This window comes from Perca fluviatilis, chromosome 24, assembly GCF_010015445.1.
Source record: "Perca fluviatilis chromosome 24, GENO_Pfluv_1.0, whole genome shotgun sequence".
NCBI classification, from domain to species: Eukaryota; Metazoa; Chordata; class Actinopteri; order Perciformes; family Percidae; genus Perca; species Perca fluviatilis.
In genome coordinates this window covers 17,673,841-17,688,773 of record NC_053135.1, presented here as the reverse complement: position 1 = coordinate 17,688,773, position 14,933 = coordinate 17,673,841, and the positions used below count along the sequence as shown (strand labels likewise).

Sequence of the window (14,933 nt, the reverse complement as noted above, 5' to 3'; positions counted from 1 at the left end):
TTTTTTGTATTCCGACCAAAATAAATAAATAAATAAATACAATTATTTAAATGCCGTAATTTGATAGGACGACAATGAACACATCCTCCTTAAGGTGGATTGCCGCTTCCCAGTCGTTCCCTCGTCTACCGTTGTCAGTTTCAGTCGGTCCACCTTAAATATTTCTGCCCTCGCGTTTACAGTTTAGGTACACCGCGACGGGAGCGCGCGGCGGCTACAGGCAGCAGCAGCAGGCACCAGTCCCCTGTCAAATCACAACGGGGGTGACGCACAGGCGGAGGACAAAAGTCCTCCGAGGACTTTTTTTTTGTTTAACGTCTAAAAGTCACGGTATTTGCGGTGTATCTGTGTGGAAATACTCAAATGTCTGGATTATGAAGAGGTGTTAAGTTAAACAACGTTTTGCGGGCGTTTGGACCAGCTAATGTACAGAAAAAAGTACGCTTTTCTTCCGCTCAGAGACGTTAACGTCAGACGCAAACCAACCGAGGACTACTAACGTTAAGGGGATTTAACCGTCTCATATTTTTGTATACTTTGTATTTTTTTTATTTTTTCAGGAAATAGTGGTCAACAGATTTGGGAGCTGCTAACGTGTACATAAATAACCAGGATATAACCACTTTTCTTTTTCTTTTTTAACCCCATTTTGTTTGAATTCACCATGCTGCTGAACACGACGCTTTACGCGGCGAAGAAACGGAAGAAGCCGGTCCAGAAAATGTAAGTAAAACAACCATAAACATACCTAAATCCCTCAAAGTGTTCCTACAATACCGCATAGTGCGTCCGGGCTACATAAGACGCGTGTATACAATGGTTGTATTGTGCTTTCTGACCTTATGGTATGTCTATATACTAGTCTTGATATTCCTGAAGGCACTCTGAGGGAGTCTTGGTGACCCTATTGTAACGTTTGTAATACAATGCTACTATTACACACACGTTGCCTGTGCTTCAGTTGTTAATTAATTTATTATTAACGTATCATATGTCAATACAAACACCATGCATTACTGACGTTGTGATGCTATTGTTGCAGTCAAATCTGTTTCTGTGTTACTTTATTCCTAAAGAATTCATACACCATATATATACACCAGACACGGTTCTTCTTTAGGTGGTTACAGCTGTGCAAACATCTCCAGAGAGTCAGTCAGTGTGTGCGCGCGCGCACACACACACACACACACACACACACACACACACACACACACACACACACACACACACACACACACACACACACACACACAGCCCGTGTTACATGCTAATACGAGTGTAGTTATAAGTTGTACTCTGTGTTTGCAATAGTAGCTACATTGTTCTGAATCCATTAAAGGCCATAAAGTCTGTTTTCCATGCTGTGGGTTATGTAATGTTGGCCAGCTCCACCGAGATAATGTGGAGTGCTGAAGTCCAACAACAGTGCATGCCTACCCAGCATGGAAAATAAAGGAAACTGTTGCTCCGGTATCATTTTAATCTAATTATAGCATCTAGGGTTCAACGGTAATGGTTTTTTTTGTCTTTTTTACTTGTGCAAGTGAAAAAAATTCTAATTGCCCAAAGTAAATTTTACTGGCCCCTATACAATGTATTTTTTTTTTTTTTTAAATAAAACATCGAAAAAAGTGTCAAACTTAAAAAAAAAAACACAAAAAATAAATGTCAAAAGCGTAGAAAAAAACCCGTCAAAAGTGTTGAAAAAAGCAATAAAAAAAGTAAACAAAAATGTCAAAAAGCATCGAAAAAAATGTCAAACTTAAAAAAACATTTAAAAAAACGTCAAAAGTGTAAAAACCCCCGGAAAAAGTGTTGAAAAAAACAATAAAAAAAGTAAACAAAAATGTCAAAAGGCATTGAAAAAAATTTCTTAAAAACTACTTAAAAAAGGGTAAATTTTTTTTTTTTAAAAACGTCAAAAAGTGTAGAAAAAACTGAAAAGAGTGTCTAAAAAAAGCGTAGAACAAAATCAAACACACACACACACACACATCAAAAGCATTAAACACCAACTAAATTCTTGATCGGCCAGCAACACATTCACATCAAGTGCGTTCTCCGACGGGGGCAAGAGAACGATAGTACGTAGTTTATGCTACCATGATGCCCGAAAAAGGGAACTGGGCTGTTATGTTTACTTGCCCGATGTGGCGGTTTACTTGCCCACGGGCCATCGGGCAACCCTTATTGTTGAACCCTTGCCACCCAGCCGAGACAGCTGGGCTTCCCACTCGTTTTCCACACATATGCTCTAAAACTGTAGGATCTCATTTAACTTGTTTATTTCCCCTTTCTTTCCGAGTAGATTTCTTTGAATTAGATTTTCTCTGTAGGCAAACAGTGGACGCAGTCAAATCCCCGCATCAGTTACAACATTAGAACACCTTATGTCTATTATTGATCACAGTAAATGTATATTTTCAACGTGCATCTTATCTTCTCCTGGATTCCCCCTCGAGAACACCTGGAGGGCCCTTATACTAGGCCTGCACGATATTGGAAAAAAACTGACATTGCAATATTTTTTTTTCCTGCGATATATATATATATTGCGATATGAAACAAAACTGATGATGATATGAATAGCTCTATTTGAAAAATAATAAATCATTCTTGACTACTGCGGTGATTTTGTAGGGGAGTGCATCTACACAGAAACAAAAAATAATGAACTTTTTCTCATGTTCAACCATTCTTTGTTGAACTTTAATACTTTACAAACACCAGAGCAAGTAAGCGCTGTGTGACTACTCTTCTGAAGTGATTTTGGAGAAGGGACATTAGGTAGTTAAATATGCCGGGTTGACTGACATGACACCATTGTATTCATATAATACTGTCAATCCAGGCTAAAGGGAATGCTAGTAATAATGCTCCTCTAAATTTCCGGCCTAGGTTTGTTTTTTTGATACACAATTTCAGTGTAGTTATTAGTGCTGCACGATATGAGGAAAATATGCGATATGCCCTCACGTTGAATATCGTGATAATGATATAACTTGTGGTAAGTGAACAGATGTTACAATGTAGCCTACTCGGTATTGCCTTTCTGCTGCTTTCAGTGTTTTGCTAAAATACAACAAATTGCTCGTTACATGTTAGACAAATGACAAAAAAGTGTAGCTGTGGTTTGTCAATTAAATCAGTATTTTTTCATGGATGGTAACGGTTCAGCAGATAAAAATACCTGTAACACTGTACTATGATCCATACAGAAAGTGACATGTTATTATTAATCTCAACACTGTTCCCTCCTAACTCCTGTTATATCATATAAGACTAGGGCTATCTAAAGTGATTTCTTGTTCATTTTGTTTCACGTTGCCTCTACGGTTTTATTAGTACAGTTAATCCAATTGCAAGACCACCAGCAGCATGCTACTACTAACGTAACGATAGCCTCTCTGAGCAAGTGCAACGCTGACGCTGTCACGCACGCGACTTCGCGAGGGCATGGGAGCTGAACACACACATGCGCAACTGCTGCTACACACATTAGTGTGCTGGCTATCTCGAGGGAGGATACCGAACAGGCTGTTGGAACTACGGGCGGAGGTGCACACCTTTTTTATGGTCACAGAAAAGATCTCCGTATGCCACCCTGTTTGAAGATAAAGATTGGCTCGCAAAGCTGTGCTATCTGGCAGATATGTTCAGCAAAAATTTGAATGAGCTGAATGTGTGTCTGCAGGACAAGGACACCCACGTTCTGATACCTGTGTGACTGCGTGGTTTTCTGAAGAAAGCAGAGTTGTACGGCCATGTGTACAGGGGGATCTCCCCTGCTTTTCTCAGGTGGATGCTTTTCCTTCCTCAATAGTGTTTAAAGCTACAGACACAGAAATGGCACGTTCCTAAGGAAAGCTCATTGTGGGACTGGTTCTAGTGGCTGTAATTCGGCACCAAGGCTGAATTTTGGGAAAGAGACTTCAGATACAGTATTATGGGACCACTAAGGTCTATATAAAAGAGACTTCAGATACAGTATTATGGGACCACTAAGGCCTATATAAAAGAGACTTCAGATACAGTATTATGGGACCACTAAGGTCTATATAAAAGAGACTTCAGATACAGTATTATGGGACCACTAAGGTCTATATAAAAGAGACTTCAGATACAGTATTATGGGACCACTAAGGTCTATATAAAAGAGACTTCAGATACAGTATTATGGGACCACTAAGGCCTATATAAAAGAGACTTCAGATACAGTATTATGGGACCACTAAGGTCTATATAAAAGCATCCAAAAAGCAGCATATCATAGGACCTTTTAAAGGGAATCTATGTCATGGCACATTGCATTTCCAACACACCGCTCTTCGTTTACATTATTTTCCACCACGAGCACACAGCGACAAACACAACTCAACAGAGAACTCTGTATTGGAACATTATCCAACAAGTGTAGTGAAGCGGCTCGGTTGTAAAGGCTAACGGTGCTCGGTTAGCACAACGACATCATGTTACAAAGCACAGCCGGAACGATTTGTGATACTAACTAACAAACGTGTTAGCCATGATGCTAACGGCATTGATAACTAAGCCAAACGGTGCCGCCACTACTATATAGTGATTTATAAGCAACCTGTTTCTGGCAGATAGTCACGTTACTGAGAATCCAGCTGTTAGAAGGTAATATATGAAGTGTGTATATATATATATATATATATATATATATATATATATATATATATATATATATATATATATATATATATATATATATATATATATATATATATATAGAAGAGAGAGAGAGAGAGAGAGAGAGAGAGAGAGAGAGAGAGAGAGAGAGAGAGAGAGAGAGAGAGAGAGAGAGAGAGAGAGAGAGAGAGAGAGAGAGATGCTATCTATCCATCCATCCATCCATCCATGCTGGAGTGGGTTTTCCTCAGCCCTCCATGGTGCTGTAAAGAACCAGAACATGAGAACTGCTCTGAGCCGTCTCCCTCCCTCTGATTTCCCCAGTTCTGTGTTTTTGTAAGCTTTAACGAGCCAGGCGGGAGTGTTAACTGCTCCACACAGAACCACAGGCCCGCGCAGAGAACCACAGTCAGAACCCTGCCAGAACCGCGGTTTCGGTGTGTGTGTGGTACTACCTGCATTAATCATAATCAGGACATGGAGCGAGAGCTCTCTCACGCGATGTTTCCACGAGGGAGGGAGGGAGGATGGCGTAATCTGAGACTCGCTGGGATTTTTCTCCTCCTCCTCCGACTGCCCCAACATACTTTTTTCCTGTCTTTCCTTCTGTCTCTCTGGGTGTTTTTTCTTTTTTTCTTTTTGGGGGGTGGGGGGGATGGGGGGTTGTTTCTTTCCTCCCTCAACACACATTAACATAGTTCTGTGTCACGCAAATGCTTACATAACATTGCCCTGTTCCCTCGCCTTTGGTTTTTTAAGGAAAAGTTGCTCTCAGGCAGTTTATCTTTCTTTCTTTTTTTTCGTGTTTTGTTTGGGAAATGGTGAGTGAGTGAGCGAGCGTGTGTGTGTGTGTGTGTGTGTGTGTGTGTGTGTGTGTGTGTGTGTGTGTGTGTGTGTGTGTGTGTGCGCGTAAGAAAGTGAGAGAGAGACCGTTTAACCCACAGACAGGTCTAGAGGCAGCGTGACAGCAGTCTACCTTGAGGCAGTTTACCTTCACGTTTACACTGCGTTGTAAAGTAGAGCATTTCAATTCATGTTGATTTCTCTCTCTCTCTCAACTCAACCCCTCAAAGTCTCTGTCGTGTCTCGGTCTCAACCCCTCAAAGTCTCTGTCGTGTCTCGGTCTCAACCCCTCAAAGTCTCGGTCTTGACTTTAAACTGCTGCAGAGTTGAGGAACTTCATGAAAATACATATAAAAAAATCAAATGATTCAGCATTTTTCACAGTGGTCTCTTGTAAATGACAGTAAAATGTGCAACACGCACGCTCTTGGGACTGTGTCTATTCAGCGTGGTAGATGAATTCAAGTGCCAGAACGTGGAGCGATCAGCTCAAACTCACCAGGGAATAAAACGGTCAGATGCCTCTGCCTCTGTCATGCTGATGTCCAGCTGACCGGCTGTTTCTCTTGTGACTGACATGTGATGGACAGATGGCTCAGTCTTCTGCAGCTTTCACTTCCCAGACATCTTATTTAGGAACCTTTATTTCATCCACCAAAAGTCAAAAGCTTGAATGAAAAGTAGCAGAAAGAAGATTCGTCTTACATAAACTGCCCCCGTTTTCTTTTCTTTTTTAGAATATGTTTTGGGGCATTTTGGCCTTTTAATGGATAGGACAGTTGCAGGCAGGAAAGTGGGGGGAAGACATGCAGAAGACATGCAGCAAAGGGCCACAGGTTGGATTCAGACCCTGTGCCGCTGCGATAAGGACTGAGCCTTGGTACAAGAGGCGCACGCTCTATCGGGGTGAGCTACCAGGGTGCCCCAGTGAGCCTCCCCACACACAAACACACACACTTTCACACAACAACTCGACACCTTTTTTGGCATTGAAATGATCAAATGTATAGGCCCAAACTCTCAGCTTCAATCCTGAAATATCGGCTCTGATATTGACTTTCTGAGCCTGATATCGGTGGACTTCTGATCCTCCTCTTGTGCTCTTCCCCCCCCCCCGCTCCTGTGTCATAACTCGAGCAGTGGAACAAACGCCTGCGTTGTATTTAGTTTCTTTTCGTTTCGCAAAGGTGTCGTCGCCCCTTTTCGGAGACAAAGTGCCTTTGTGTGATCGCAGGGGAGTGTTTTCTCAAGTCCAACACCTTTCCAGGACAGATTTTGCAGATACCAACGAGAAGCAAACACAACAATGGCCGTTCATTGTTCTCGCAGGGAGTCGGGCCGCCAGGAATGCAGCGATAGCTATCTAGCCTCGGTTTTAGCTATGTCGTGTTCTGGAGTATTATTGGAAGCAGATGTCTTATTTACAGGAGGGAGAAGGGAAAGGAGGGCCTCATTGCATTTTACACATTTACAGTTACAGTGTCGGGCATTCAGCTCACAAGCTCCCCCCCCCCCCTCAGAGGCTTCATGCTTTTAGCAGCTGGAAAAAAATGGCCATGAACATCAACAACAAAGGGATTCAAAATGTGAAATTTGTAACTACAGTTTGTATATTAGTTTGAAACTCCATGCCAGTCCACCTCGGGCAATTTTTTCTAAACACACTGGTTGTTATGTTTAGTCTGGAATTGATATGTTTCACAGTACAGTTCAGGCCTGTTATTTTTAGAGGCATTTTTGAGTGCAGTTCAGGCTATGTTCACACTTGGCGTCTTTTTTTTTTAAGCTGCCAGCGCCTGTTTCACATTATAATCCTGTGGAGTAAACCCTGTTTTTTTTTTTTAATAAGCCGACTTTATTTCTGCAGCTCGGAGCGTCTTTTTGAAGTTGAAAAAAGTTCAACTTTTCGGGAAAAAAAAATTTCCCTATGTCAAGTGCTTTTTTGACAGCCCGCCAATGACAAGCGGAGTAGCCAGACCTGTCGTTTCCATGACAACAAGAAAAAATGGAGTCTGAGCACAGCGGGTTATATGATATGACCGGGTGCTCTCCGTACAAGGAACTCACTTTGTTTTATCTAACGTTAGCACCTCTCTCTCTATCTCTCTCTCTCTCTCTCTCTCTTTGTTATTTCTCTAACTCGCTCCACCACTTTGTTTTATCTAACGTTAGCTTCGCTCTCTCTCTCTCTCTCTCTCTTTGTTATTTCTCTAGCTCACTCCACCACTTTGTTTAATCTAACGTTAGCACTCTCTCTCTCTCTCTCTCTCTCTCTCTCTCTCTGTTCTTTCTCTAGCTTGCTCCACCACTTTGTTTTATCTAACATTAGCACCGCTCCACATAGCGCTCTTTTTTTGTGTGTGACATTGTTGCTGATTAAAAACCTCAGCCTCTGTCCTGCCAGTTCTTCGCATTCCTTCTTTCGCCCTTTTTAAATGGGCATTCAACCAGTGAAATCATACACAACACATGAGCCTTTTAAGTCTTCCACACTGATTGTTGTATTTCATCTAAATTTAACATATTTTTCAAATTAGTTAGCTCATTTGTGTTTCCTAACTGCTTCGCGAGTTTTGGAGCTTAGCTGGGAGCTTCATGGAGACAGCTAAAGGTAATGTTAGCTGTCCTACAGCTGCCAGAGTTAGCTTCCACTTCCTATATTACCTTCTAACAGCTGGATTCTCAGTAACGTGACAATCTGCCAGAAAGAGGTTGCTTATAAATCACTAAAATAGAAGTGGCTGCACCGTTTGGCTTAGTTATCAATGCCGTTAGCATCGTTGCTAACACGTGTTGGAATTGCAATCCGCCGTGACGTAGATCCCATTTAAGGCCAGGCTGATGTTGGAAGTCCTTTTAGTGGACAGAACGTGTAACAACAACCACATGCTTACAGTAGCATTGACAATGAATAAGAGTAGTGTAGTACATATTAATAACAAGCTGCATATGAGCATTAAATATTAGTATATTATTAGAATATTTAAAAAAATAACAAAAGAAATTTGAATGGTATTATAGAGAAAGATTGACAGCTCTAATCGCCACCCCCGTCTTCTTGCACTTACCGTCTGGTAGCATGCAGCTAAAGACACAGGGTAATGGTAGCTCACATACAGCCTGCAGCCGGATTTTTCCAGACAGAAATGGAGTCGGAGATGACGGAGAAACAGAACTGGAAAATCCTCCTGCTTCCCTGAAGTCACCGGCGTGGCAACATTTCCCCCGAGAGAGAGTTGTGTAAACAAACAACGGCGGTAAAGCATGCGGGCCCCGACAGGACTCTGTGGCACCTTCATTTGCACCTGGCTAAACTAATGGCGCATTTAATTGCACTCAGAGAAACTCAAAGCCAGCGTTTCCTCCAGGTTGACTGCTTAAGCCTGGCGGATGGGATGAGTGGGGTGCTGATACCACCCGCCGAATTCCGTTCTCAACTTAACAAATGTATTTAAATACTCATAGTATAGTTACTTTTCAAAAATACACGAGAGCAGCGCTTCACATCAGCATGAATATGTCTTATGTGACTTTAAAAGCTGGTTCACCAATAGATATTTTTTGACATAAAAAAACCCCATCTGGCCTGGCGGGGGTTGTATTATAGGGGAAACACTGCAAATGGTTAAAAAGTACCCCTCTCTGCCCTCTCTGTTGAAATCTAATATTGAAAAATTAAATCTGACTGTGGCCTTAAAATCGAACGTCAAATTTCGAAAGAGTGGATTTGGAGAAGCGTGACACCGTTAAAAAAAAAACTACACACACACACACACACACACCACACACACACACACACACACACACACACACACACACACACACACACACACCCCGTCACGGTTTGGCCTCACCTGACCTGGAAATCCCCAGCGGAGTCATCAGCAGGAGCATCTGAACCTGATTTAGCTTGAGTACGAGCCAACGCGCAGCCGCTCTGTGTGAGACCGACCTGGAAGTGGAAGCTCACAGGTTCCACTCCCACAACAACCAGAACGCTCTGCCCAAGTGTTCCCGAGCAAGACACTGAAACCAGATCCGCTCAGATTCTTTGCAAGTTCAAATATTTTTGTTATCCGGTCATCTGCAGGAGACTTTCTCATTTAATTGATTAATTTTTGACCGTACGAAAGGCAAAAATATAGACAGATGTGGCGAAAAAATGGATTCTTAATAGATTGTAGTTTCAATTTCTTATCATGTATGCATCATACTCTTTGAGATTTTCTTTCATTTTCAGTTCAACCCAGGCCAATCACTTCAGCGTTGTTGTTTATATGTATGCATGAGTCAAATGTCAGCAGGTTGAGGGCTTTGCGGCTTTTTATTGCTGCCATTTTTCCACATCTTACGCCGACATCTGTCGCAGACTAATTTCCAGTAAGAGTCTTGCTGGAGTCGGGCAGTCGTGTGGTGTAATGTAGTCCTAAAACTCAGTCCGAGTCAGTCTTTCTCCCGTCTGGACGTTCCAACAAAAATCAAACGCGTTTGCGCTGTTATCCTAAGTTTGAAGTCTTGGGAGTGAAGTTAAATCACACGAACACTGACCCCAGTTCTCAGCTGGCATTAGGTTAGGAGGGGCTCGACAGCTTCACACCTTCTCTGGGAAAAAGAAAAGCCCCTCTGTGCAAGCGAAACGTCTGGTTTGAGTTACAGCAGAGAAGCCGCCAGCCCGGGCTTAGCGCCGGTCACCGGAGTTCAGTTACTAGACCCTGCTTTCCGCTGCCGCGCTCCGTCTGACGGCAAACACCCAGGGTTTGGTCTTTTTTAAGATGATTTTCGGGGCATTTTAGGACCTTTATCTGGAACAGCTGAATACATGAAGGGGGAGAGAGAGAGAGAGAGAGAGAGGGGGGAAGGACATGCAGCAAAGGGCCGCAGGTCGGAGTCGAAAATCGATTTTGAGTTGAATCTTGAGCCTAACCCCACAGTCACATTAGCTACAAGAGACGGAGACAAAGCGACAGGCTGCCATTCATTTTCAAAGGGAGTGGCCGTTTGCCAGCGACAAGCGACGAGCTCGCCGCTGCCACGAGCAAGGCGGGGCCGAAATAGAAAAGAAGTTTATTTTATGCAAATGATGAGCGATGCAACAAAGCGACTGCCAATCGGAGCGTGAAGGCAGCGTGACGTACGTCAGTGGCTCGAGTCGAAGAAAATAATTCAAGATGGCGGAAAACGCTTCAGGACATCGTATTTCTGTATATATCTGATAAGTTTGGCATTTTATCTCATATTTTGTTACTTTTATCGAGAAATAAATACTTTTAAATCCAAAAACATCATTCTTGTGACTTAACAATACCTCTGAAGTAACTTTTAAGACGTGCTTGAAGGTAGTACCGGAAACTTTCTGTTTACTGTTGCCAAGCAACCAGGAGTAGGCTAGGCACGCCCAGGAGCACCCACAAGCGAGTGCATGTCGCTCTCTTTTGTAGCTAATGTGACTGTGGGGTAACAATTTCTCAATCGCGCCCCCTAATACGGATATTGTAGGCAGGGTTCAAAATTAGCACCATTTACTAGCCAAATGCTGGTAAAATATGCAAGTGGCTGGTAGATTTGCTTCACTCACCAGCCAAAAAAACAATGGTAATCTATTACTTGGTCAAAGTGGCTGGTCAAATTTGAACATTCACTAGCCATTTGGCTGGTGGACGAAAAAGTTAATTTTGAACCCTGATTGTAGGTAGTTTCGTGTTTCGCGTAAATAAACGTGACCTTTTTGGATCTCGTTTAGGAAAGAGAGCTCTTCATAACCTCTCTCTCTCTCTCTCTCTCTCTCTCTCTCTCTCTCTCTCTCTCTCTCTCTCTGTAAAATGTGTGCGCTCAAAGTAGATCCTGCATCCTGACGGAGCAGACAACAGGTGGGGTGATAACAAACAGGCCGCTGCTGACCTGGTTACCACGGCAGCGTCGGATGGAGCAGATTTAGCTTGTCGCTCTGCTCTCTGGAGAGACGAGGTGGTTTCCACTCAGCAAAACCTTTTTAATGCTGTAAGGGGCAATAAAAAGAACACCAAAGATTGAGTCTCAAAATGGAGCGTGGAGACTCACATCTCACACACTAAATATTACAGGGTAGTTATTCAGTGCAAAAGGAAAACGCACATGTTCATCCCTTACCGTTATGTGAATGTTATTAGTATTTCTGTTTATTTCATGTATTTCATGGAGGAAGGTTTCAGTCTCCTCATTGCTCCTGTTGATTTATCTCCCTAGTGTATTAACTGGATTCCATTCGACATCGGTGATGATTACCATATCGTTTAACATAAAAGGAATCTGCAATCACTCTGATAATTGATTCACACTTAAAACTGTACACTGACACGTGTACGTGCATCTGTGCGCGTGCATCTGTGTGTGCATCTGTGTGTGCATGTGTGTGTGTGCGTGTGTGTTTGTGTGCATGCGTGTGTGTGTTTGCGTGTGTGCGTCTGTGTGTGTCTGTATGTGTGTGCGTCTGTGCGTGCATGCGTGCGTCGGTGTATATATGTGTGTGTGTCTGCGTGTGCCTGTGTGTCTGTGTGTGTGTTTGTGTGCATGCATATGTGTGTGTCTGCGTGTGCGTGTGTGTGTGTGCATGTGTGTGTTATGAATTGAATAACTTTGGATGTTGGTCTAATCTTTTAAAAAAGATGGTTAGTTGCCGCCCTTTTAAAAGTTTTTTTAAAAGTGCCTTAAACGTTAGAACATAGAAGTGTGTAATCTGTGTGTCATCTCACTTTATACCAGCTGCTGTTGCACTCCTTCACACACACACACACACACACACACACACACACACACACACACACACACACACACACACACACACACACACACACACACACACACACACATACACATTTGGAATCCCGAGTTCATGCTTTAACTCTTAAGGCAGGGTTCAACATTAAGGGTTGCCTGATGGCCCAGGGCGACTAAAACGCCACGGCGGGCAAGTACACATAACAACCCTGTGTTTTAACGTTGTCTTTTCTCTCCTGTATCGGCAGACCCAAGCCCTCACCCCCCGATGGCGCCAAGTCCAACCCGTCCAAACGCCACCGCGACCGGCTCAACGGCGAGCTGGACAAGCTCACCAGCCTGCTGCCGTTCACCGAGGAGGTCCGGGCTCGGCTGGACAAGCTGTCGGTGCTCCGCCTCAGCGTTGGCTACCTAAAAGTCAAGAGCTTCTTCAACGGTGAGTGGGGTCCAAACCTGCCGAAAGTCGCTCATCTTGTTTCCTGCGTCGCTCAGGCCCGGCGCCGAATCGAACTCATGCTGGTTAGACGTGTTTGAAAACCTTGGCCGTTACGTTCCGTGATTTGGATACGAGCGCAGAAAATGTCACGTTCCTTATGGATTTATTCAGACATGACAGGACATTCACACTCACCCGGTGTGAGAGAGGATGTGATAGCCCTGCTGTTAAAGTGCGTGCGTTTTATTACGATATATTTTATAACTTTTTGTTGTTGTCGAATGTATGACAATCATGAGCGGTTGTTGCCATCAAATTTTTTTTTTTTTTTTTTATAAAGTTCGGCAGTGTTCAGGTACAGAATAACATGAAGGGAAGATGGGACTTATGTTTAATTCCCATTTGCTTGCATGCAAATTTTTAGTTTAAGGGTTTTCTCAAACCAGTTTTTAGTCTAAAAAACCTTTTTCCCCTCGCACCAGACATTCCAATCATATGTAGTTCTTATTAGTAGGTCCTAATAACATATTTCATATACTGTGTATATAATAAAATGTATACTATATTTGTAGGCAGAGTCTGTGTGTGTGTACTGGAATTCAATCAATTGATTTGTTTTAAGCCCCCAACGTTGTCTTCCAGGCAGCGCTGCATGGAAGGCACTAGGGTTAGGCAAGGGTTAGGGTTAAGGTTAGGTGCCTTGAAGTCGACGGCGGGGGGGCTTAAAACACCATTGAGCCAACCAAACACACTGCAAAGTTAAAGCAAACTGTTTATTCTAAGCCGTGTTATTTATTTTTTTAAACTAGGTTTAGTTTCTTCGAGTGTCCTAAACAGGACAGACTCATGGAAACAAACATCCTGCATGTACTGTATTTAGCTGGGAGATAGCGGTCTCAATGGGTGGCTCATGCTGGAAGTGGATCATTTATTAAAATGGTTCAAGGCCACATGTCTAGACGGCAATCAAACTCTAACATTCAATCTCACGCACTTTAAAGCTGATTTGCAGGGTTTTGAATGAATTTTAAGCGACGCGGCCATGGTGTGCTCTAATGGCTCTGGGTGGGCTGTCATGCTGATTTGAGCACGTTCCAAAATGTCTACTCGACCAATCCGATTGCCTGGTCGGATCTACTTGCTGTGTAATCTAGTTTATTCCCGCGAGCTTCCTTGTATTGTTCCGCGCATGAAAATAGCAGCCATTAGACACCAGACAGCCTGAGAGACAAGGTTCCTATTTACAGTAAAGGGCGGTGTGTGTGTGTGTGTGTGTGTGTGTGTGTGTGTGTGTTCGTCACCAGCTGAGAGGCTATATCAGTGCAGGACTGTGAAATTTGGCCCTTCTGGCTGGCCGTATAGGAGGTGTGAAGTGAAAAGGAAAAGGGCAACAGCAGTGCACCTGCTCCGTGCTGCGGGCTGAAATGCTAATATGCACATGTGTGTTCAGACAGAGTGTGTGGATGCGCATTAGGGAAATACCGGGGCTGCACAATATATATTCGTCATTGCGATATCAACCGGCGCAATAAACACATCGCGAAAGACACTCTTGATTTTTTTGTGTTCGTTAAAAGAAAATATCAGTGGAAAACTGCACTTTATAATGTAACAGTCATTTTTTTTTCTTTTTTTTACGGCTGCCTTTTCAGTGTTCAGTTAAATCAGGTTGGAAATGATTTGATTTGTCAGAATACTGAAAGCAGCCGAACCGATCTTTTTATTTATTTATCGCAAGAAACATCAAAGCTCACTAGACAGGAAGGAGGTGACATATCACCAATCCTGAACACAGGAATGATAAAAAAAAAAAACGGCTCCAGCGTTCACTTCATAGGCTTCGATTTTCAGACTTTCATTGCCGGAATCAATCAATAGGAGGTTTTTGTCCCCGAAAAACAGGCTGCGAAGTGAGCCAGAAAATCTCAGCCGCTGGCGAGTTATCAGTGAGTCATTGGTGCTGACTAACAACCCTATCCACCCCCTGCAGACATGTTATGGCCTACAGTAAAAAAACAGACTTATTGCCTCTTTAAAAAGAGTCTATCTGTAGAAAAAGAGTGTGTTCCTAGCTGTAACCAAAAGTTGCATTTCAGTCTTCGTGTTCCAGCAGCCTCGGACCGGAAGGAGACACCCCGCCGAGCCCCGTTGCTGTGGCGTCATCAATTATTCGGCAGTGCCGGCCACTTACTGTCGGCTGAACAAATGCGTTCGGCGCGGGCCGAGGCTTGTGGGTTCCAGCAGC

At 43.1% G+C, this 14,933-nt stretch overlaps 1 protein-coding gene across 1 annotated transcript in view; it reads left to right on the top strand.

The window, feature by feature from the left end:
- Positions 1-261: 261 nt before the first annotated feature.
- ahr2 (aryl hydrocarbon receptor 2) overlaps positions 262-14,933 on the top strand; it is an 83,591-nt gene continuing 68,919 nt past the window's right edge. The window contains exons 1-2 of the mRNA XM_039792929.1: positions 262-723; positions 12,501-12,688. Of these exons, the coding sequence (XP_039648863.1) occupies positions 665-723; positions 12,501-12,688 (247 nt within the window). The 5' untranslated portion in view covers positions 262-664. The remainder of the gene's footprint in view (positions 724-12,500; positions 12,689-14,933) is intronic.